This window comes from Phascolarctos cinereus, unplaced genomic scaffold (genome assembly GCF_003287225.1).
Source record: "Phascolarctos cinereus isolate Bilbo 61053 unplaced genomic scaffold, phaCin_HiC Scaffold_5;HRSCAF=322, whole genome shotgun sequence".
NCBI classification, from domain to species: Eukaryota; Metazoa; Chordata; class Mammalia; order Diprotodontia; family Phascolarctidae; genus Phascolarctos; species Phascolarctos cinereus.
Genome location: NW_027555958.1, coordinates 230,510,299 through 230,535,936, shown reverse-complemented (window position 1 = coordinate 230,535,936; position 25,638 = coordinate 230,510,299). Strand labels below are relative to the sequence as shown.

The window sequence follows — 25,638 nt, the reverse complement described above, 5'->3', positions numbered from 1 at the left end:
TACCGAAGGGTGGCTTAAGTAGAGAAGACATTCAACTCAATTTAAGTGCCTACTATGTGCAAGGCTATGCGCTAAGCTTTGGGCATACAGATTTTTTAAATGAAAAAAGAGTCTCTGCCCTCAAGCTTACCTTATACTGAAGGATAGAATATGTAAACAGATCATTTGGAGGTTGAGGGTGTGGGATGTGGATTGGTCCAGACTGGTATGGAAACTTCCTCTACCAAGGCATATCTGCAACTGTAAATTGTAGCCTTAGAGCATTGCTTGGGGCGCTGAAAGGTTCAACGTTTGGTCCATGGTCACATAGATAGTATGTGTCCAGGGAGTGACTTAAATCTTAAGTCTTTCTGACTCTAAGGCTAGTCCTCCACATCCATTACACCCTATTGCCTTTTAGATACTACATACAGCTCATACTACTTGAATGAGATAGAAGCAACTCTAAACCCTTGGGTGAGATGGGAGGATCGCAAGGCTTTTCCAACTGCACTCTCACTGTGTTTCACCAGCCTACGAACCTTACCGTCTATCTAATTCTGTGCCTTCCAGGCCTTTGTGAACTATCATCTGACCTAGGAGCATAACTTAAGGACCATTGAGTCTTGCTATCTGACTTGTTACTTAATCCTTAGGGGCCTTATTATAGTCCTTTCTTCTGAACTCTCCAATTACAGCATAAACTCCTGAAAGCAGGTACCATATTACTTTTCCCATTTGTATCCTCAGTCCTTAATGCATAGCAAATGCTAATGAATGCTTTTTCATTCATTCATAGATAAATATGAGATAGTTTGAGAGCACTCACAAGAAAGGTTTCCTATAATAGGTAGCACGTGAGTTGAGCCCTGAAGGAGGCTGAGGTGAGGAGGGAATATATTCAAAGAATGGGAGATAGCCTGGGCAAAGCCAGGGAGAACCAAAATGGAACAGAATGTAACTAAGACATCTGGTGGGTTGGAATCTGATTGTAAAGTCCTTAAATGTCTTATCTATAATTTGAATTTATGTGAGTGTGACATGGTTAGCTCAATGCTTTGGTTTCTGTGTGGAAGATAAATTAGGGTAAGGCTGAAAGCAGGGAAGATCAATGAGGAAGCTATTTACAATATTACAGGGATTGCTGCCAGAGGATCTAACTTTGGGTGGTGGCCCTGGGAGAGGAGACACAGTAGATCTGAATAGTGTAGAATTAGAATTGACAGGACTTGGCATCTGATTGGACTTGGGAGTTGAAGTGATGGGGCACTAGTGATGGACCCCTAAAAGGCTCTAGACTTTCTCATGTGGCCCAAGTCCCTGGTGCTCACCTGGGGCACCCAGCCCTATCCAATTCTTTGCATTATAGCTTTGACCCTGCCCCAGTCTCCAATTCTGTTACCTCTAACCTAGCCCAGCCCTTCTTTGTCTGTTACCTACAGATCACTTTCAGTCCCATCCACCCTTAATTACTTACACCTAGACCCCTTTCCACGAAGTCCAGATCCCCAGCGTTCACCTGGGGCACTCAGCCCTTCTGGGTCCTTCTCTGCTAGCTCCCAGTCATCCAAGCTATTGGCCACTCCTTGACTACTGTATGTAAGTGCCCATCTTGCCTCCACTAAATGCTCAAATTCTTAAAATCTAGCCAACAGCGCACTCACCAGGAATCTCACTCACCCCAATAGGTGTTCTAATACACTTTGTCTTTGGCTAAAAGGCTTGGGTCGAATTCATTCAAGGCAGGACTTTCGTCACTTGCCCCTGAATTTTGGAGTCCCAGTACCCCTAGATGCCAGCAGAGGGATATGGAAGTTGTTGGTGATATCTCACCATCTGGCTCCAAGATTACCTTTCCAGATCATCTCACATTCCTCACTTGAATTTAGCACTCCAATTTGTTTCCTTGAACCTTTGCCCCATACCTAGCACATAAGTGCCTCTTTATCTTGGCCTTTTAGAGCCCTTAGTTTCCTTCAGGACAGCTTAGGTGATCCCTCCTACTGAAAACCTTTCTTGACTCTTTCTTACCAGGCAGCAGTGGAACCCAGATCTTCCTTGAAAGATCACTATGCCACCAACAAAGTCCTTATTGTCCAGCAGCTTACATTCTCTTGTTCTAGGTAATGAGCAAACATAAGTGGATAAATGATAATTTGAGGAGACAGAGCACAAATAAAGATGAATCAGGAAAGGTTTCCAGTAGGAGGGATCACCTAAACTGGGTTGTCATCTAATCTCTCTTTTTTTTCTTTTTTTTTGGGGGGGCAGTTAGGCAATGGGATTAAGTGACTTGCCCAAGGTCACACAGCTAGTAAGTGTTATGTGTTTGAGGCTGGATTTGAACTCAGGTCCTCCTGACTTCAGGGCCAGTATTCTATCCACTGCGCCACCTAGCTGCCCCAGTTGTCATCTAATCTCCGAGCCTGTAAAAAGGGGCTATCTTCAAGAATCAAATGAGATATTATACATAAAGTACTGCATTTCAATTAATGTTTGTCTTCAGAACCCCAGCACTTGTTTAATTGAAGTTATCATGTATTCTTATTTTCATGGTTTCTCCCCAATAAAGTAGAGGCTTCTGAGAACAATGGGAAGAGCAAGATATTATAGATTAGAAAACACAAATTCAAATTCCACTTCTACTACTTCCTGTTTGATATTGGGTAAATCCTTTACTTCTCTGGGATTCACTTTTATCTCGAGGGAGGTTGGAGTAGGTGGTAACTAAGGATACTAGCAGATTTAAATCTTTTCTTTAGAACAGGAAGTGTCTTCTCTTGCTTGCAGTGAAAAAAAAACACTATTTTGAACCAAATTATCCCCCTTGCTGACTTTGAAACTTTCCTGAGTAAAAACCATGAAAACTATACATAATGATCATATAAATGAATATGTAATTATGACCATGCTCCTAAAAAGAAAAAATGCAACCACCACACCTTTTTTGCATAGATAGGAAAATGGATATATGATATTGAATATTCTCTCAGACTACAATGATATATTGCTGAATTTTACTAAACTACCTTCCTTTTCTTTGTTACAAAGGATGGCTATCTGGGGAAGGCAGGAATATATTTGGAAATGAATTTGTTTTAACAAAAGATATCAATAAAAATTTAAAAGAAAAAACTTCCCTGAGTCTATTTATCTTCATCAATAAAAAAGGGACACAAACTTTACCTGATAGGGTTTACCATGAGGCTAAATATATGTAAAGCTTAGAGTGAGTGCTATGTAATAGTTATAATACTAATAGCTAATATTTATATAGTGTTACTATATGCTAAGCACTTTACAAAAATTATTTCATTTGATCCTCATAAAAACCCTGGGATCTAGGTGCTATGATTATACTCATTTTACAGATAAGGAAACTGAGGCGAATAGTTAAGTGTTAAGCCCAGAGTATGTAAACGTGAACTATTTTTAAAAATTTAATTTTAATTCCCCCAAATACTAGTACAGCAGTCTACATCTAGAGGGCACCCAATGGGTAACACTGCTGAGATTTTTAATACCGATCATTTTCTTCATAAAACACCTTGCATTCTAGACTTCATTTTCTATTAATGTTACTTCTTAAGATCCTACAGCAATTTTACATGATTGTGGTTAACATGACTTATAAGAATTACAACCAATTTAACCAAACTTAGAAGGATAATTAATGTGACTAAGGTTTTTTGAAACTCTATAGTTACAAAGTATAAATAAAATACGGGTCTTAAGAGAATTTATTTTAGACCACTAAGATTGAACATTTCTCCTAAAAATTTTATAAAAGCATGTCTATACATTTAATAACTTGTGGATGCCAGTTATCCTCTAAAAAAAAAACAAACAGAAAACTGAGACCGAAAAAGACTTTCAGACTTATCTGGTATATGCCTCAATCCTCTTCATTTAAAAGTAACAGGAACCTAAAAAAGTTCTAGCAATTTACCCTCACAAAACAATTGTTCTCTGTTGCATGCTCCCCAGTTGATAAAGGCCGTTCTTACAAATTCTTAACAAATCACAGGGAAATTCTGTATTAGATTAGCTCGATGCTAGAACTCTGGAGGAAAATAAACTCAGACGCTGGGCTAGGTTCTACAGCTATATTCCACAGCCCTAAAGCCGATATTAATGCTTGAAGACACGTTTGTGTACCACCCATTAAGCAGTACCATAAAGCAATCCTCAAACGCGAAACAATGAGTTGGCCTACAAAATAATTCAACAGCAATCTGCTGGGTGTTAAGTAATCTCACTGATTTTTTACACTAGCAATTGATGGTATTCCACAGGGCACTAAAACTGTTTTTCTATACTAACTAGCAATCAGTGATATTCCACATGACACTAAAACTACTAAAAAAGGGAACGTACACTCACGACTTTTTTCATTTTTATTCATCCCAATGTAGCCAACCCGAATCATCTAGCCATTAACAAATAAAAAGTTAAAAAAAAATAAAGATAGCTCTATTTTTAAACTACCCACTACCAGAGGCACTGCATTATTTAAACGCGAGCTATTTACAATGGAAATGACAGCAAAGAATCCTTGCCATAGCCGGTATTAAGACACTGAAAACGTGTAATAAAGTGCAAGTGTGAAGAACAGGTGCATCGCGGCGTCAATTAGAAGAAACAGTGGTTTAACGGCAAGTCACTGGCCCGATCAATCCCACTGGATTATCCTCTCCTCCTCTGGAAGGATACTCCAGTTCGGGGAGGCCACACCTCGGGCCAGCCAATTGAAGTCGTCCACATCCTTCCAGTTGTTTTTGTTTCTGTCCAGCCCCGACCCCTCAAAGTCCTGGTCGATGCCCGGGTAGCTCCAGGAGTACGGGGCGAACTGGACGCCGCTGCAGTCCTCCACGATGGCCCGGCTGGTCACCTGCAGAAAGATGCGGGTGTCCCGGGTGCTGTGCGTGCGGAGCTGCTGACAGGCCACGGCCAGGACGCAGCCGACGCAGTCGTCCAGGAACACGGAGGTGGAGACGGGCCCGCAGAGCACCGTGCAGCCGCGGGCCTTGGTCAGCCGCAGCGTGTTGGGGTTCCCGTACAGCCGGACGGTGCAGTCCGTCAGACCGGTCAGGAGGATGTCGCGCTGGTGCAGCTCCTCGGCCCGCATCTGCAGGGTCTGCGACTCCCGGTTGGAGAAGCCAAAGCCGGAGGGGACGTGGAGCTGGCCGGGCGGCAGGGCCGCGGGCGGCGGCGGCTGCGGGGCATCGGCCGCGGGGCTGGGATCCGGGGCGGCGGCCTCCTTCCGCCGGGACTTGAAGGCGAAGCGTTTCTTGGGCTGCAGCTCCTGGCGCCGCTCGGCCAGGGCCCCCTGCAGCCGCGCCAGCGCCTCCTGGCCGAGCCGCACGTCGTAGGGCGCCAGGTAGAACACGGCGTCGTTGAGCAGCTTCTGGAGGGCCTGCAGCCGCGAGGCCGCCTCGTCCAGCCGCGACGGCGCCTCCTGGCCCGCGCACCCCAGCAGCTGCTCCACGGCCTCCCGCTCACGGGCAAAGGCGGCCGCGAAGAAGTCGCTCTTCTCCTCCTTCACCGTCTGGCTCTGCCGCTCCTGCTTCCGCCGCTCCACCTCCAGCAACCGCTCCTGCTCGCGCTTCTGGAGCCGCTCCGGCACCAGGCCTAAGCCCCCACCACCCCGGGGCCCGCCCATGTCCCCGTTGGCCGCCAGCATCTCCGCAGGAACAGCCGAGGCGGTGCACTCGGCTGCAGCCGCACTGTCCGGGGCCTCCATATCCCCCTCCTCTCAATAACTCTCTCAGCTTTTCTCGATCCCTTCCCGTCTCTCGCTAGACGCGCGCTCCGAGGGGCCCCTCACTAAGGTGCCCTCTCATTGGCTCACGCAGGCCACGCCGCAGCCCCGACCTCATTCTCTCTCGCTATTGGGTCGCTTCTACCCCCCTCCCCCGCCTCTCTGAGACGGCGGAGGGAAGGAGTGGGCCGGCGGGTGCCAGAAGGGAGGAGGCGGGGGAAGGTGGAAGGAGGGGAATGGGAAGGAGGAGGAGGAGAAGGTTAGGGAGGAGGAGGAGGAGGAGGAGATGGAGAAGGAGGAGGGGCGGGGCCGACGGGAGGGAGACAAAGGTCCCTGTCAAAGGGAGGGGAAGGGAGGGGTGGGAGGCGGGCTGGGGAAGGTTGTTTTTTTTCCTCTCTCTCTTAAAGGGGCAGGACTTGTATCCGGGATTGTGGGGTGAGTTGCAGCAGCGGCAGCTGCACATGTGGGTTTGTTTATAAGAACAAGGTTAGAAACTCGCAGGCCTCCCCCTGCCCCCCCACCCCAGCTCCTCCCCGCTCCCCCCTACAGGCCTGAGACCTGCTGCTGGGGAGTGTGTGTGCGCGCTCCCAGGGAGGGTTCAGGTAGCGGTGAGAAAGATGGGGGGGTGAAGAGAAGGGAGACAGGAGAAAAAATATTGCACGGGCCAGCGGTGGAGGAAGCAGCAGCTGGAACAGCTGGGGACCCGCTTGTCTGCCCCGCGTTCGCTTTCTACTCCACTCCCCCCTCCACTCGCCACAGCTGCTCCAGCTGTCGCTGCCGCCCTGCCCCTGGCCACCCCCCAAACCCCTGCAGTTGTGCAGAGCGCGGCCTCCGCAGCAGCTGCTGCTGCTGGATCCCTACAGACAAACGAGGCCTTCCCGGGGGGGGGTAGGAGAAGGGGGGGAAGAAGAGCCAGGCGAGGGGATGGTGACGGCGGAGACGAGGTCCCCCAAAGCCTACCTAGACTGGGGGAAATTGGTTTGGGGGTTGTTCACTGCGAGAATGGGAGGGGAGGGGTGGGGGGGATTGGATACTTCCCCCCCATCTGCAGCAATGGGAATAGTGGAGGTGGGGTGGAGATCCTACCCCCCCTTTTCTTCCCTTTTCCTCCTTCACCTTACAAGCTCCCTTTCCCCGCCCCAGCTGTGCACAGCTGGCTGGGTTGGTGGGTGGGGGAGAGAAAACCTTAGTCTCAGCGAAGCTCGAAGGCTGCAACCTACGGTTCCCTTTAGAAAAAAAAATTGGGGCAAAATTGTTACATTATTTCTAAAGGCAGGGGGAGGAGTTTGTCACCGGAAGTGAATTAGGAAGCCCAGCCTTAAATACGGACAGTGGGAGGATGGGGGTGGAAAAAGCTTAAGATAGCGGAGTAGTGGAAAAAGTCGTAGAACCAGATGGGGAGGGAAGTGCTCCGCCCTCCTAAGCTCTTTCCTCCAGAGGGAGATGCAGTGGTCAGTGGGATCAAATGTATATGCCTTAGATGGTGGCAAAGCAACCGAGCCCCTTATCCTTCTCTCTTTTCCTCATCACCTGCTGCCCTCCACCTTTAAAAAAAATCGAAATTTATCATCCAAAGACCTGTCATTATGACCACAGCATCACTGATGAGGGAAAGATATAAGGTTAGGGACAATCCTATAAGTTAAAAGACGGCTGTCCAAACCCATCATTCCTCTATCTTTTCCCTCTCCCTTGAAAAGAGTAATTCAGAAGCTGGTATTCATCAATGATGGCATCATTTGAGGGCTGGTGATGATTGTTGAGAAGAGGGGTGGGAGGAGAGTGATGGAGAGGAGATGGAGTGCTAGAGATACAGTATTGACTTGGTAGTAGATAAGCTTATTGAGTTTATTTCTTCTGTATCTGTTATTTTAGAAATCCAATGTTTTCTCAAGATTTGTTTTATGATCAAGATACGAGTTTTTTATTAGCAGGTTTTTTTTCTCTCAAAGGCAGAATAGCTATGGCTTAGAGGTAAAGTATAGACATCTAGTTTTGAAAGTCCTACTAAGGAATCAAGTCTCTGCTTTGTGTCACTGAGCATTAGTTAAACCAGAAGAAATGTATGAAACTTTCTGAGATTACCTGATAGGAAAAAGTAAATCTTACCACTGGCCTCTTGTTCTTTCATGAACTGACCAGTTTCCCCTTCTGTAATTGTTAGATGTGGTTTTAACTGTATTGGTACTGAACATGTCCAGCTTGAAACAAGAGAAGTTGTGACTAGAGATGTATACCCTAGGTTGGTAATGTGGACAGTCTATCTTGAGTCACTATTATGTAATAACCAATTATAAATGGTTCTGTCAGGCCACATGGGAAGTTAAATATAATACAGCTCTTTTAACAACTTGAATTCTAACTAAAGGAAGATTTCAGTTGAATGCTGTAGACCGTAAACCTGTGTGATTTTTTTTTAATTAAAGAAAAATAGGGAACTCTTCACAAATTTGAGTCATCCTTGGGCAGGGGCCATGCTAATCTTTTTATCAGTACAATTTTATTATTTTGCTGCCAAAACAAGTACCTGTGTGATTTTCAGAGTGACGGCACCATACTTTAGAATGGAAAAGAAATAAGGAGAAAAAAGGACATCATGTAGTTCACCCACCACATCCCTTTGAGTAGCATCTTCAGAATGTCCTGGGTTAGAATGAATGGAGGAGAGACAGTATATGGTACGGTGGAAAGCTTACTGGATTTGGAGTCAGGAGGCCTGAGTGTAAATCCTGGACCTCCCACTTATTAGCTGTGTGACCTTGGGCAAGTCATGTCATTACTTGGGGACTCCCACTTCCTCATCTGTAAAATGAGGGGGTTGGACTACTACTGTCCTTTTCAGGTGTAAATCTCTGATCCTATGAGGTCACTGGCATAATTTTCCATGAGATTAGGGTTTTCTGGAGGGGTAGGTCTCAGAGATCTAGTCTAAGCAAGTTCTTTTAAGAGGTCAGCACAGCAGCATACATTTAGGATTAATAACAACTTTTTGATTGTGTGCTGAAATAAAAGACTTCTAGATATTGGAAATAGCAATCCTTGGTATTGGGGCATTAAGCAGGAAAGGGTAAAAGTTCAGAATTATTTTGACATTGGTATTTAGTATATTCACCATGCATTTTTCAAGCTGATTTTTAGCTTGCCAGGGTAAACAATGGTTTTATTGGAAGAAAAGTAGATAATGTATTGTAAAATGAATTGTGGTACTACAAAATCAAAGCATATACAGAGGTTCGTGTCCAGACTTCCACTTCTAAAGAAATACTACAAGGTTCCACACATCAACATGATGTGTCATACCTAGGAGTGGGTAATTTTGAAAAAGTCTTAAGATGACCTTTCATCTTTTAAATTTCTAACTAGAAATTTCCGGGTTGTTTCCTTAGCTAAAATTTCAGTGTGTTATCTGTATACTATTTTTCATTACAGTTTACAGAATGACTGGTATCCCATTCATCACAACTTGAATGTGTAGAACACTTCAAGGTTTGCAGAGCATTTCAGTGCAAAACCCTGTGAGGTTAATAGGGCAAACATCGTCGTCCTCATTTTGCAGATGAGGAAACTAAGGATTAGAAAGGCAAAGTACCTTTCCCAGCCCTGATATCTCAGGACTTGAACCCGGGTACATTTGTTACATCAAGCTGCCTCTTAAAGGATCATAGGAAGGGACCTTAGAGTCCATTACATTCAGCCCCCTCATTTTGCAGAGGAGGAAACAGGCCAAGAGAAGCTGTGTCAAGTCAAAGTGCCGCCTGTATGCCGACTTGCCTGGGGTCGCACATAGCTAGTGTCTGAGGCAGGATTTGAACCCAGGTTTTCCTCTCACGTATGCCACTCTATCCACTACACTATGCTGCATGATGAATTAATTGTATGCCATTCTACAATAGGAAGTGAACAAAAGCTAAATAGTTTGTATACGAATAAGATACTATTTCCAAAAATTTTAACAACAAAGGAATTTGGTCCTTTGTGTATTTTTATCTTTTCCTTAGTGGTAAGAGTACTGGTCTTTGGATTTTAGATCTGGGCTAGAAACTCTTTAGCTCTACCGCTTGCTACCTTTGTGACTTTGGACAAATCCTTTCCTCTTTCTGTGCCTCAGCTTTCTCATCTGTAAAATGAGGGAGTTGGACCTCATGATCTCTTTCAGCTCTTGGTATCATGATTCTAAATTTACAGAAAAACAGTGGTATTTGTAGATGAGGAAAGGCATTTACCAATAAAATAGGTAAAATCCCTGTCTTCTAGAGACTGTTTTCTAAAATTAGATAACACAGCTGTGTTATTTTTAGGGTTAACTGTCAGCAAGTGTTCCCGAGCCACAAAAATGGTGGAGTGTCCTGTTCCCTAGGAAGGTTTCAAAATAGCTAGTTTGAGAAGGAAGAATTAATCCCTTTGTCCTTTGCTCATTGCCTTCCAACTGCCCCATGTCGTTCTTGAAGAAGACCAAAATGACATCACTATGCTAGAGTCAGGTTTCAGTATGTCTGATTGTGGCTGACCAGACCCATATGAGCTTGGAACGCTCTGCCACAAGTCAGGCACAAAGACTCCTATGAACGTTTGGGGTGGATTCTCAAAATCTGTGCATCCTGCATTTCAGTTGTTTCAATTGTGCTCTGCACTGCCCCTACTAATTCTCTTAAGTTATTGAAACAAAACATGGAAGTTTGGACTAAGGGCCCTGCTCAGAAATGAGCCCTTCCAGCTGTAAATCCTATAGTCACCTTATCATCAAATATAAAGTCTAATTAGTGCAAGTGGGGTTATCTAGGTACTGCAGTTGGAGGGGGTTAGAAGCTAGTGAAGAGCCTCTACCTCCTGGCAAATAGGTGAGATCAGAATTGGTACTGAGACAAGGTGGGGATGTGTCAGATCAGCAGCTCCACAAACAGCAGGCTGCAAAAAAAAAAAATTTGAGAGAGCATTTTAGGACAAATCTGCAACTGACGGGGCATTCCAGTTTTCAAAGATTGACTAACAAGAGTCTGTCAAGATGTTTCTTCAGTCTGGTACACATAGACTTAGGCAGAAACCCACTCAAAGACAGACATTCTTGTAGGTGAAAAGAGACCTAGATTTGAATCTGAGGCCTTAAGTTGATATCCGGGTTCTGATATAATTAATTAATAATAACTCACATTTACATAGTGAAAGTGCTTTACATATATTAATCACGTGAACCCTGAGGGAAGTACTTAGAGGTATTATAAGAGAATGCAGAGGTGGTGGATAGAGCTGTTGTACTAGATGTCTGGAAGACTTGAGTGCAAATCTTATCTCTGGTATGGCCCAGCTCTGTCACAATGGGCAAGTCATTTAATGTGGCTAAGTCTCAGTTTCTTGAATATTCTTGGTGCCAGCCTTACAGGGTTGTTCCGAGGTTCACGTGAGATTGTGTTTGAAAAGTATTCTATAAAGTACTCAGTTATTGTTATTTCCAGATGAAGAAAGAGGGGTAGAGAGGGAAATTGAAAATGGAGGCAGATTCTGGTGTCCTGGAGGCTTGTGGAAGCTGTGTGAGGCTCTCCAACCCAGCATTTTCCAATATACGTGATGGAGTTCTTCATTCTTTTTTCACTGGGTGATTTTAGACAGAAAGTTCAATTTCAGGATAGCAAATCCCTTTTGTTTTAAAATATTGGTGTGACTGGAGTCCTCAAATGAGTTTGGGCTACATTTTCTGCCATCTTTATTTGTCTTTGATATTTCTAGGTGGTATGTTGCTTTTCAGCCTCATGTCCTTTTCCTTATTATCTTAAATGCTTCTAATTGTGATTGCCTTGGTCTTACTCAGATGTCTAAATGTTTCCAGATATCTGGATCTTGTCATTGATAGGGATCATGTCTTTGCCATGTAGAGTGTATTATTCTCTGGCTTAGTCCTAGTCTTGTCCTCAGTCTTTATCAAAGTCAGTGGTTCTCAAACATTTTGGTCTCAGGGTCCCTTTAAACTCTTAAAATTCATTGAAGGCTCCAAAGAACTTTCGCTGATGTGGATTATATCTATCGATATTTGCTGTATTAGAAATTTAAACTGATAAAATATTTAACTATTTATCAGTTCATTTTAAAATAAGAAACCTATTACATGTTAACAAAAGTAACATATTTTTATGAAAATAGTCATATTTTACAAAACAAAAAAAATTAGTGAGGAGGGTGGCATTGTTAGAGTGACAAAATATGTAAATATCTTTATTTATATATTTTTGCCACTCTCTTTAACATCTAGCTTGATAGGAGACAGCTGGATTCTCATAAATACTTCTGTATTCCATCTATTGTGATATGTTGTTTTGGGTGAAGTATGTGAAGAAAATCCAGCCTCACACAGATATATAGTTGGAAAAGGAAGGAGTATTTTAATAGGCAAATAATTATTATGAAAATATTTTGACCTCCTGGTCAAAATTTGACCTCTTGGGTTCTCTAAAAGGCTCATGAGGACCCCAGGTGTCTGGGGATCCTACTTTAAGAACCACTGAGCTAAATGCATCTTTAATGCATTCATTGTACTTAAATTGAACTTAATCTTGCTTTTGCATTTATTTGAACAATTATTAATTTAACAGTCCCTACCTCAGGCCTATCACGGAGGTGAAAATGGGCTAGGCTTAATTCAGTAGATATTTATAAGGTATCTGCTGTCTTCAGAGCTTTAAGCTAGGTGATGGGGAAAATACAAAATTTATATATGGCACTCTTTGCCTTCATGTCTAGGAGGATGATAATATACATATACCAGTAACTGTAAAATAACACAACATTACATGATAAATATACATAAGAAAGTTTCAAAATGAAGTGTTGCATGGGAGATAAAGTCATTACACTTCCACAGAATCAAAAAAGGCTTTATGGAAGTAGCATGTGAGCTGGACTTTAAACATGGATAGGAATTCAACCATGGAAGAGGTACCAGGGGTGGGGAACAACATGAGCAAAGGCATGGAAGTGGGAGAGTACGTTATTTTCAGAGAACAGGGAGAAGTCCAGTTAGGCTGAAGCATTTTCTTCATGTCGCGTGTTTACTGTGCATTCTCTCTGCAGAGATGCACAAAGAAGGGCAGCTAGGTAGCACAGTGGATAGAGTGCCAAGCTTGGAGTCAGGAGGACCTGAGTTCAAATCCAACCTCAGACACTTGACAATTACTAGCTGTGTGACCCTGGGCAAGTCACTTAACTCTGGTTGCCTCACCAATGAAAAAGGAAAAAAAAAGGATGCATAAAGATGTGACAGACCAAAGCCTGTTGATCTTTCAAGTGAGACCAGGATTTTTAAAAGTTATTATTAGTAGTAATAACAATAATAGTAGCTAGTGTTTATATAGTACTTTAAAGCTTTGCTAAGCTTTATATCTATTATCTCATTTGATCCTCATAACAACCCTGTGAGGTAGGTGCTATTATTATCCCCATTTTATAGATAAGGAAACTAAGGCCGAGGGGTGGTTAAATGACTTGCCCAAAGTCATATAAGATTAGTATATGGGAAAGTCAGAATTTGAACCTAGGTCCTTTGACTCCACAATTCATTATACCATCCTGCTTCTTCTTAAAAATAAAGATAAATGTATTATTATCTCACAAGTTTTTTGTATACTTTGCTGTTGATTTTATATAAATGGTAGTTAGTATCACAACTCCTTAGAGGTTTGGAATATCATACTAGGGAAATCCTTTGAGAAATTTTCAAACAGAGCCACTTTGATTTGCTTTTTGATCTCTTATGGGACCTTTAGAAACTGGTAATTTCTCTTCTTTGAAGATCTTAAATCAGAGGCTAGATATCCATTTGATTGATATGTTGAAGTGAGGGATTCCTTTCTGGTATGGATTGGATCAGATAATGGTCCCTGAGATCCAGGAGTGTGGTAGCTCTTTAAGAAAAAAAAAATACACAAGACATACTTTTAAGTTTAATTTGTATTATTAACATTTCTCCATCACTTTATTAATCTAGATGATCAACAAAACAATAATTCTGATTTGTAGTATTTGCCAGTTTCTGAAGTGTAATTGCTTACACTGAAAATTTCACAATCAGGCTTTTGAGGATTGGCCCCAGCACACTTCTGCTGAGATTCTAACTCTGAGATTCAGTGATTCTGCAGTCTTAAAGGGATTGCTTAAAGCTGGGAGTGGGGGGGGGGGGCGAGTTTAGATACAACTAGAAACAAGTTAGACTCCCAACCTAGAGAAAAATGATTATTTGGCCACTAATAATTCAAGCACAGACATCAGTGAAGTACCCACTAGTCAGCACCACACTTTTGTATCTCACTTGGTAAGATACAGAAGTTTAGTTTCAGACACAATACCTTTCCCATCTCCCCTTCTGGTTTAAAGACTAATAAGGGGGCATGATAAATTTTACTTATTGCAAAGAAACATGTCCTCGCACAAAGTGTTATATTGAGAGCCAAAAGCCATCTCACAGATTTCTAATTGATAGAGTTATGGCTTTTGGAAACAGAAACTTCTTGTGTTGAATTCTCTGTGTATGTCAGTAGTTTTCAAACTTTTTGCTCATGGCCCAGTATTATTCTTTTCCATGAGGAAACAGGGTGCCCTCTTCAAGAAGTTGGGTTCTTGGGCCTGTCCATGGGATCATAAATATAAGTTTCATACAGTTCTTAGCACATCTAGGAAATGTGTCTTGACATACTGTTTGAGAATGACTAGTGTATAATTATTAAAATAATAAAGAGTAGAAAGTAGATGCCTCTTTGCATATTCTACTCATTCCTATTGTAATGGCATTTTACAAAGCCATTTGAAATAGCTGGGCCCTGGAATGAATAAGCAAATCCTTTGAAGAAGTAGAATGTTAGTGCTAAAAGGGACTCTTTTTTTTTTTTAGCAGATGAAGAAACTGAGGCCCAGGAAGAAAAATTTACTTGCTAGAGGAAGCTGAGTGGCACAGTGAATAGAGTGCCAGGCCTAGAATTGGAGAGACCTGACTTCAAATCTAGCTTCAGATACTTACAGTATGACCCTGGACAAGTTTATTAACTTCTGTTTGCCTCAGTTTCCTCATCTGTAAAATGGTGATAGTAACAGCATCTACCTCCTGTTATTGCAAAGATCAAATGCGAATTAATAATTGTAAAGTGCTTGTTAGCCCAGTGCCTGGCACATAATAAGAACTATATAAATGTTAGCTACTGTTATTATTATTGCTAAAAATCATACAAGTATTTCTTGAATTGCATACAAGTCTTTGACTATTCTTTGTGTAGCACCACCCAACTTTTGGGAGGATAGGTAAAGGTGTAGAGACCTATGATTTCATCAGTGTGGGAAACTCATCCTAATAAGGAAACTCCCTCTAATAGGAGATGGAATGAATGGAGATTCAACAATGGTTCTGCAACTTCCAGTCTTTGAGAGTTGCCAGGAATGTGTTTCAGAAAATGGACTTTGAACTCAAGGCTTTCTTATTCTGAGGCCAACTTTCTATCCACTGCACCATACTGAAACTCTTTTATGTTCTTAAAATGGTCTGATGGGTTGATGATCTGATGAGACTGCTCACTAGCCACATCAAATCTATAGACTATATGTCCGTGAGAGATCTTGTGGGCCAACCTTATAAGGAAGGAAGGAGGCAAGATTGACTCTTAAAGTCTTGTTGACAGGAGTCTGGCAAACTCTTGAGGCTGCCCTTCGCTGGCTGCTTTGCTTGGTGAGAGCACTATGGTGCTTACATCTAGTCTCAGCTCTGTCAAGAATTTGAGTGGGCAGCTCAGAGGGTATCAGGCACTGGGCAAACTTGTCCATGTCACACCTGAACTTGTTTGATAATAATTTGTACCAAAAGCCTAATTTATTGATTTTAGAGGGAGATAAACCATGCCAACAAATTGGATACTTGTATTAGCTGAGCAGGGCATTGACATTATTGACGTTAAGGTATATAGGGAAACAATGGGGACCATGAAGAAGCAGGCTCAGCAGATGTCTACAAGATATATATGTGAGCAGTGCTTTTTATTACTACTTTTTATAAAGGCATACATTCGAATGCCAAAAATGTATGCTTTCCATGGCATGTCAATATTTATTTTGTGACCAATCATATCAAGTGTGTTGCAGTGGAGTTTCCCTTTCTCTAGTATACAGTAACATATGGGCATTTTCTCCATCTTTCTTAAGTTGTCCAGAAGCCTTGACTGGGCTTTCCTGGAATACCTAATGAATAACCATAAGGATGCTTAATGAATAGAGAATTAGAGTATAAAGAGTTGGAAAGCCATTTTGGTCAATCTGTGGTAGCCTGATGAGCACCTTCCTTCCTTCCTTATTGACAAAATAGAGCTTGTCTTACATTCATATCATATCCAAACAGAGCCACTCTCATTTGGAGGAAAACTTACTAGATTGTAAGCTCCATGAGGGCAAAGACCTTCTCACAGAGAAATTTTGAATCTCCTTTTTCCCTGTCCCTATTCCTAGCATACTGTAGGTGTTTAATTTTTCTAGTGGGTTCTTTTTGATAGATGGTCAGCTCTTTAAGGTTAGAGACCATTTCTTATGTATCTTTGTATCTCAAGACCTGGCACTTAGGCCCCTTATCTTTGCTAAATTGAATTGTTAAAATACTATGCTCTGTCATTTTCTACACTCTAAACTACTACTGCCTTGGAGGTTGCTCTCGTCATCCTCATTTCACCCTTATTTTCAGCAGAGCTTAATTTCATGGCACATTGGTTCCCAAGTTTATGTCTTATTTCTCCTTGATCACCTTTTAGGTTGGCTGCTTCCCAGTGACAGCTAAGAAGCCACCCTTATCTCTGATAAATCATTTATTTGGAATTGTTTCCTGAAAATAACTAATCCCTTCCACAATATGTGGCTTCTTGTTTACCTCATATTTTCCTTTTTTTTTTAGCTTTCAAATTTTTATCTTGGGATCCACCTTGTTTAGGGTATATAATAGCCACTGTTCAGCTCCTATATCCCCAGAGATTGAGATAGAAAGAAAATTTTCTCCGGGAACCCCTTGGTACGGGCAAAACTGTTGAGTCCTCAGCATTTAATGTGTGTCCTTGGCCAAAGCAAAGATGGATTAAAGATGGTTACTCAAGAAACAGGTTATCCATGGTTCTCAAATTGTGGGACATAGACTATACTGATAGATTTTAAGAACACACAGAAAGAGCACTGAGTCATAGAATCGTAGAATTTTCAAGTTGAAAGGGCACTCACAGCCATCCAGTCCAATCTTTACTAGAAAGGAGCCCTCCACTATAATATGTGGAGTGATCATTGAGCCTATGCTTGAAGACCTCCAAAAGGAAGAGAAACTTACCACCTCTCAAGGCTCCAACCATTAGGAAGTTTTCCTTGACAGCAAGTCTATATTTTCCTCTTTGCAAATTTTACCCATTATTCCTGATTCTACCCTCTGAGGCCGAACAGTATTAAATCTAATCCCTCCTTTACATGACAGCCCTTTAAAGGTTTAAAGAGTGGCTGTCTTCCCCCAAGGCCTTTCTTCTGCCAGACTAAACATGCCCAGTTCTTTCAGCTTCTCTTTATGTGACTTGAACAAAGGGCTACTGCCCTCCTCTGGACACTCCCCAGTTTATGAGTGTCATCCTTGGTACACAGAATTAATGAGATCCGATCAGGGCAGGGTGAACAAGAGCTGTCACCTCCCTCTTCCTGGAAGCAGTGCCTCTCAATGCAGCCCAAGATTGCATTAGGATTTTTGGCTGCCACACAACTCTGCTGACTCACTGAGCTTACAATTCACTAAAACTCCTAGGTCTTTTTTTTTTCCGAACAATTAAAGGCACCAACCATGCCTTGCCTATCTTGTACTTTTTACTTTCAAAGTTTATTTTTTGTACCCAAGTTTAAGGCTTTACTTTTATCCCTTTCAAAATCATTTGATTAATTTCAGTGTAATGCTCCAGCCTCTTAGCATCCTTTTGGATCCTGACTCTGTCATCCAGTATGTCAGCTGTCCCTCCCAGCTCTGCGTCACCTGCATATTTGGTGAGCATTCTGTCTAAGCCTATTTTCAGGGCATTGATAACAATGTTAAACACTAGTCCTAGGATCTGAGGGCCTGGCTTTGCCACTATTTACTTAAATTATGTGACCTTGGGCAAATCACTTAACTCATTGAACCTTAGTTTCCTCCTACACAGAGTGAGAGATTGGACTGGTTGACCTCTGAGGTCCCTTCTAACTAGGTCTCTGAGCTTGAGTTTCTGAGTTCTGTATGTTAGGAATGATCAGAGAGAAACCCCGGGGTCAGGAAAGTTCTAACCATGTATATGACCAGTGTCAGAGTCTATTGGGCATTTATCATCATCTATCCTGATCAGTTATGACATGCCATGGTTTTTAATTCTGGCTGAATTTTCTTCTTTTCTCATTTGGTCCAATTGATAAGGATAACCTGGGGAGAGAGAAACTGTTCAAGCTGAGATATAGTAAGCCACTCTCTCTCTGGCTACCCTCTACCCGAACTGGAGAAAAGCTTTAAGCTTTTGAAATATGTCTCCATTCAAAGAAGTTAAATGTATTTTTCCACAGTTGAATTGCCAGATGTCCAATTAAAAGCCCAAAAAGTCAATGGTCTTGGAAACATTTTGTGAAGGAAGTGGGACAGAGGGGAGGGAGGAGATTGGGATCTTGAATGTGGATTTTGTACTTGCATTATATTGTATTATATTAACTTTTTGGGATTACATCCTGATTACTTCCAGAGAAGTGGCTTTTTCCACCCCCAACTATATCTGCTTAAGTACTGAATCCTAGGGTAGTTCTCCTGACTCCAAAGCAGTCTTTTTACTGTTCCTCCCATACAGTACTGTCTCCATGCTCGATCCATGCCTACAATGTACTCCCTCTTCACTTCTGCCTGGTAGAACTCTTGCTTTCTTTCCAAAGTTAGCTCAAGTACTACTTTCCACAGGAGGACTTTCCTGATTCACTCAGCTGCCAGTGCTTCCTCTGCCACCAAAAAATTACCTTGTATTTATTTTGTGGAAATCTTGTATATGTTTACACACATGTACATTTTGTTTCCCCAGAGAGAATGTAAGTTTCTTAATGGTAGAGACTGTTTCATTTTCATTTCACTTTTCATCCCTTCTATGTAGCACAGTGCCTGTTACAGAATATGGGCTTAAATAAATGCTTGTTGATTGAATAAGTGGGAAGGATTCTAGGAGGTGAGTAAGGATGAGATCAAATTACTACATTGACATGAGTTAGAAATAGTTAAATAGCCATGGGTGTGTGTGTGTGTGTGTGTGTGAGAGAGAGAGAGAGAGAGACAGAGAGAGACAGAGAGACAGACAGAGAGAGAGAGAGAGAGAGAGAGAGAGAGAGAGAGAGAGAGAGAGAGAGAGGAGGGAATTGTTCTCTAACCACCCCCGGCCCAGGATGTAATCCCAAAAAGTTAATAATGTGTCAGTCTAAATATGAAGACTGTGTATTTGCCTGTATCCCTTTGGAGTCTGAAAAGGTTCTCTGATTGAATTGAAAGGGGTAGCTGTCATTGGCTGGTTGAGGAATGGCCATGCCCCTGGTCACTTTTAAGAAGCTAAGCTTGCTGGTTCTGAAGTCAGTCCAGATGGGAGTCAGGAACTCAAGCAATAGCTAAGTCCCAGAGAGGAAATCTTTCTTCACTTCCTGGGGGCAAAAAGGGAATTCCTTTCTCATTTCTGCCCCACCCCATCCCACCCCATCAGCCAGAGTACTTTGCAGGAGTCATTCCTCCAGTAGGAGACACTGCACCACCCAGCAGGAGGCAGTAGCTAGTCAATTCAAGAGAAATATAGTTGAATGCCTCCAATAGTCAATAGTCAATAAACATTTATTAAGCACCTATTAGGTGCCAGTAACAGTGCTAAACTCTGGAGACACAAATCCAAAAAGAAAAACAGTCCTTGCCCTTAAGGAGCTTACAGTCTAATTGGGGAAAACAAGCAGGAAGGAACAGGGACAAAGACACAAAGAAGAGAAACAGTTAAGGCAGAAAGCAGCCTCAAGAAGCAAGACTGTCTTCTCTGGGGAAAAGTGAAGCAAGATGACTGGATTCAAGAGGTAATTAGCCCTGGCATTTAAGAGTCAAACTTTGGAGAGGAGTGGACTTAGGGAGCCCAGGTGAACAGCCTACCCAAGAGAGATATGAAGCCTAATGGGCAACAGCAAGAGGACCCTATGAGAAGAGGAACATCCTCAGAACCCTTCAGTACTAGAGACATGAGTTACCTTGGCCTTACCATGTTCCCCATGTATGTGTAACTACTAGTGTACTCCAAGTTTATGTTTATTCTTCTCATGAATGTTGTGTATATTTGTAGCAGAGTGTGCCCCAGGTTTATTAGCTAAGGTTTTGTAGTTATTTTTCTTATTGTGCTGTCTTAGTATATGCTTTTGCTTTGAGCTAATTGTGTGTAATGGCTGATTATTTAAGTTAAGTTCGCTGATAGGGACTTGCGAGCCATAGTTTTGGATTGTAAGTCCACAGAATAACCTTTGAACTTATGAGAGTAATGACACCCACTCACCTCCCTTAGAGCCAACCTGCAAACCTGTGAATGCTAAGTTGAGGAAGTAGCCCAGATGGCATACTATATCAAATGAGATAATATATGTAAGTAAGCAAAGTACTATGTTACCGTTGATCGTTGTAGCTCTCCATGTTCTATATAGCTGGGGAAATTTTTCAAGTATGTTTGGAAATCTTTCTAAAATGCATTTCTTACTTCTGTGCCTTCTTAAATAGAATAATAGATAACAATTGAATTTTTCCTTAATGATTCAGGGTCATCCTTCTCAACATTCAGTATTACCTTGTGCTTTTATACAAAATCCACTCTGGAATCACGCTTTTTCATTCTAACCATCTTCCAACACAAACATAGCCCACTTGCCATCTCTTCTTCTGGGAGCTATAATCAGCTTAACATTACCATTGCTTCTGGAAAGGGCATGTTATCCAACTGCCCTCTGAATCAATTCAACCATTCCAGGACCAAAATTCCCTTTCCTGACCACCATTCTCCTTTATGCATTATCTCTTCCTGGTAGAACTTAAGTTCCCAGAGGCCAGCAACTGGCTCACTTTTATATTTATATCCCTAGTGCTTAGCACAGAGTAAGGCCACACTGGCATAGAGTAAGGATTTAATAAATGCGTTTTTATTCAGCTCTTCATTCATTTTTTCTTTTAGGCAATTGGGGTTAAGTGACTTGCCTGGGGTCGCACAGCTAGTCAAGTGTTTGGTATGAGGTCAGATTTGAAATCAGGTCCTTCTGACTTCAGGGCCGGTGCTCTGTCCACTTCACCCTCTAGCTGCCCCCTTCATTCATTATTGAAAGATTATTTGCCCCAGCACTAAATGGCTCTAGATCAATCTGCCTTTTATTAAGGTCTCTCATACAGTTTTTCTGTCTTTTCCCTTGCTGCTCTCAGTAATAATGCCTCTCCTCTCTTCTGATTTGCTACTTGTAATTTACTGTAGCTTCAGCTAAAGTCAATCAGCAAGCATTTATTAAGCCTGCAATATACTAGGTCATGGAGATAATACAAAGACAAAAGGGACAGTTCCAGCCCTCAGGGAGATACAGACAATATGTTCACAGCTACATAAATATAAGCTTTATAGAAAATATACACTAACTTGGAGGAGGGAGCACTAATGATTGGGGGAATCAGGAGATACTTCTTGTAGAAGGTGGCACTTGAACTGAACCATGAATGAAGCTGGGAGTTTCAAAATGCAGAAGTAGAGACAGAGGATTCCAGGAATGGAGCTTAGCCTCTACCAAGGCATAGAGGGGTTTGGTCTATGGAGAACAACAAGTGGCCGTAAGGGCATGAGGGGAGCAATGAGTGTTCAACCCTGCGAGGTAGACTGGGGTCAGGTTGTGAAGGACTTTAAATGCCAGAGGAGCTTGTGTTTTCTCCTAAAGACAAGGAGGAGCCACTGAAGTTTTTTCGGCAGAGGAGGGACATGGTTTTAACAATTTCTCTTTGGCAGGTTTTGAAATGGGAAGAGGATGAATGGAAGGAGACCCATAAGGAATTGTTAGTAATCATCTAGATGAGAGTTGATGAGGGCCTGGGTAAGTGTGGTTGTAGTGTCAGGAGAGTGAAGGGGATGGATGCTAGAGATGAAGAAAGAAAACTGACAAGACTTGGCAGCTGATTGGTTGTGGGACGTGAGGAACTGAGAATAGCTCCTGGGTGATGAAACTACACTGTGCTGGAGCGTGGAGACAATCTTGGGTTTTTAAAGGCAATTTTGGTATATCAAGGCAATATACTTTTCAAGCTAATAAAAGAATCCATTTGGCATCTAGGCAGCATGGGGCCGAGAGTCCAGAAGACTTGAGTTCAAATCTAGCCTCAAACACTTATAACTGGACAAGTCACTTAACCTGTTTGTTTCAGTTCCCTTATCTGTAAAATGGGGACGGTAATAATAACACCTATCTTGAAGCATTGTTGTGAGGATCAAATGAGATAATAATTGGAAAGAGCTTAGCACAGTGCCTGGCATATAGTAGGTGCTATGTAAATGTTAGCTACTATTATTAGAGGGTAGCAAGGTGGCACAATGCCAGGCCTGGAGTCAGGATGACCTGAGTTCAAATCTGGCCTCAGATACTTAGTAGCTGTGTGACCTTGGGTAAATCACTTAACTTTGCCTCAGTTTCCTTATTTGTCAAATGAGCTGGAGAAGGAAATGGCAAACCACTCCAGTATCTTTGCCAAGAAAACCTCAAAAATAGAGTCACAAAGAGTGACATGACTAAACAACACTAAAGTCAGTATTTTTATTGTGTAGTTATTCAGTTATCAGTAATCTCTTAATGACCACATCCAATGGCTTTTTTTCATTCCTTATCCTTCTTGACCTCTCTTCTGCCTTTGACACTATTGACCTTTTCCAGCTTAAAACTCCTTCCTCTCTGGATTTTCTTGATTCTTCTCTCTCATGGCCCTCCTCCTACCTGTCTGACCACCCCTTCTCAGTCTCCTTTGCTGAACCTGTATCTATGTTGTGCCAACTAACTATGGGTGTCCCCAAAGGCTCTGTCCTTGGCCATCCTTTTTTTACTCTCTTTACTCTCTCAGTTTGTGATCTTATCAGTTCCCAATGATTCAATTTTCATCTCTGTGTAGTTGGTTCACAGATTTACTTAATCTAGTCCTAGTCTCTTTCCTGAGCTACATTTCTGAATCACCAACTTCCTATTGTACATTTTACATGTATACATGTATACATACAAGAGAATTCATTACCTTACTAATCCTTGACCCAGACTCTTCCAAATTTTCCTATTAAAGGACACCAGCATCCTTCTAGTTACCCATGGTATTAACCTTTGTAACATAGTCAACTCTCTTTTTTGCTTACTCCACATATCCAGTCAGTTGCCAAATCCTGTAATTTCTTTTTCTGCGACATCGATAGACTACCTCCCCTTCTCTTTACTCATATATCTACCAACCTAGTTCGTGCCCTCATCACTTTTTACCTGGACTACAGCTAGGTCCTGTTAAGTGTGAATAAGGAATCCCCCTGAAGGGATCTCATTATTGGAATTTGCACTGCATTTTTCCATTGGACTGGAATAATCACCATATTTTACATAATTGTAACATGGAATAGTATGGATTCAAATACATGTGACCAAAGTATTCATTTTTCTATATTTCAGTAGCTTTCTAATTGGATTCCCTAGCTCTTCTCTCCCTACTCCAATCCGTCCTCCACCCAGTTGCTAAATTGATTTTCCTAAACTGTAGATCTGGCCATATTTGCCTCTGCTAAGGTCCAATAGTTTCCTATTACCTCCAGGATCAAATATGAACTTCTATATTTGGCTTTTAAAGCCCTTCACAGCCTGGCCCTTTCCTATCTTTCCACTTACTCTGTAGTCTGGGCCTACTGGCTTGTTTACTGTTCTTCACATAAAACTGTCCATCTCTTGTCTTTGCATTTGATTATCCCCTATCCCTAGAATGTTCTCCCCCCTCACCTCCACCTCTTAAAATTCCTGGATTCCTTTAAGACTCAGCTCTAGCCAGGTTTCCACAAATACTACTGCTTTCCTTCTAAGGCTTCCTTCTATAAAGTTGAATTTATCTTAAATATATAGCTATTAACTGCTGTCTCCAAAGTTGCTAATAATCTTTTATTGCCTAATCCAATGGCTTTTTTTTCAATCCTCATTCTCCTTGACCTCTCTTTAGCCTTTGACAATGTTGATCACTCTCTCCTCCTTTATACTCTCTTCTGTCTAGGGTTTCAGGGCACCACTCTCTCCTGGTTTTCCTTCTACCTATTTGACTGCTACTTCTCTGTTTCCTTTGCAGGATCTTCCTCCAGATGACACCCTCTAACCACAGGTATCCCTCAAGGTTCTTTCCTGGGCCCTTTTCTCTTCTCTGTCTATATTATTTCACTTGGTGACCTTATCAGCTCCCATGGATTTAATGACCATATCTATGCTGTTGATTCTCAGATCTACCTATATTGCCCCAATCTTTCAGTGGACCTCTAATCTCAAATTTCCAACTGCCTTTCAGACATGGCAAACTGGATGTCCAGTAGACATCTTAAACTCAATATGTCTGAAATGGAACTCATTATTTTCCCCTAAACCCTTCACAATCCCTCCTCCTAGTCCCTCTGCCTCACACTCACTGTGTCTCCCCATATAAAAACTATTGCCAAAGCTATTACCTTTGCAAAATCTCTTGAATACATCTCCTCTCCTCTGACACTGCCACCATTATGGTACAGGTATCACCTCACACCTAGATTACTGGAGGTCACCTTCCTACTCAACAAATTTCAGTGGTTTCCTATTGCTTCCAGGAACCTGCTCTGTTTGGCATTTAAAGTCTTTCGTCACCTAGCCCCCTCCTACCTTTCTAGTCTTCTTACACCCTACTCTCTAATATATACTCTTCAATCCAGCAGCACTAGTCTCCTAGCTATTCCACAAACTAGACAATTCATATTTCTGCTCTGGGCATTCTCTCAGGCTGTCTCCTCGGCCTGGAACACTCTCCTTCCTCTACTCTTAACTACTTACTTCCCTGGCCTTCTTTAAGTCCCAAATAAAATCCCATGTTCTACAGGAAGCCTTCCCTAACCTCTCTTAATTCTAGTGCCTTCCTACTGTTAATTATTTCCTATTTATCCTGTATAATAGCTTGTTTATACATATTTGTTTGCATGCTGTTCCCCCATTAAATTGTGAGCTGCTAGAGAGCAGGGACTATTTTTGCCTCTTTTTGTGTTCCCAGGGCTTAGCACTGTGCCTGACATACAGTTGGTGCTTAATAAATGTTTGTTTATTGACTGATTGTACCTTTGGTGTCCCTCATTAGAATGTAAAATTGCTTGAGAGCTAGAACTGTTTTTGCTCTCTCTTTGCCCCACCCCAAGTGGCAAGTACAAAGCAAGGGCTTAATAAATGCTTTTTCAGTCAATCACTATTTTTTTGGGGGGGAGCAATTGGGGTTAAGTGACTTGCCTAGGGTCACACAGCTAGTAAGGATCAAGTGTTTGGTCTGAGGCTGGATTTGAACTCAGGTCCTCCTGATTTCAGGGCCGGTGCTCTATCCACTTCACCACCTAGCTGCCCCTCTTTTTCAGTCAATCAACAAGCATTTATTAAGCCCCTCCTCTGACCTAGGTACTGTATTTACTTTTGAGGATAAAATACAAAAGCAGAAACAGTCGCAATCTTCAAAGAGCTCATATTCTAGCAGGGGGAGATAACACATATAGGGGAGTGGTGACCTGGAGCAGTATTTTTGGGAAAGGGAAAAAAGCATTTATTAAACCTCTGCTACTTGTAAATAGCAATTGTTTCTGTTTTGGCCAAAAACCCTG

At 42.1% G+C, this 25,638-nt stretch overlaps 2 protein-coding genes and 1 pseudogene across 2 annotated transcripts in view; 1 reads left to right on the top strand and 2 right to left on the bottom strand.

The window, feature by feature from the left end:
* Positions 1–3,701: 3,701 nt before the first annotated feature.
* TBCC (tubulin folding cofactor C) lies at positions 3,702–6,070 on the bottom strand. The gene has a single exon (XM_020976893.2). It carries the CDS (start codon positions 5,720–5,722, stop codon positions 4,652–4,654), a length of 1,071 nt encoding a protein of 356 aa, XP_020832552.1. The 5' UTR covers positions 5,723–6,070; the 3' UTR covers positions 3,702–4,651.
* Positions 6,071–6,120: 50 nt separating this feature from the next.
* Positions 6,121–25,638, top strand: part of BICRAL (BICRA like chromatin remodeling complex associated protein) — a 103,966-nt gene continuing 84,448 nt past the window's right edge. The window contains exon 1 of the mRNA XM_020976805.2: positions 6,121–6,175. The gene's annotated coding sequence lies outside the window, so the exon portion shown is untranslated. The remainder of the gene's footprint in view (positions 6,176–25,638) is intronic.
* On the bottom strand, positions 8,167–8,266 carry LOC144458038 (U6 spliceosomal RNA; annotated as a pseudogene).

Excerpts from the sequence above, each read along its gene's own strand:
- TBCC (XM_020976893.2), bottom strand. The coding sequence starts at position 5,722 with ATGGAGGCCCCGGACAGTGCGGCTGCAGCCGAGTGCACCGCCTCGGCT.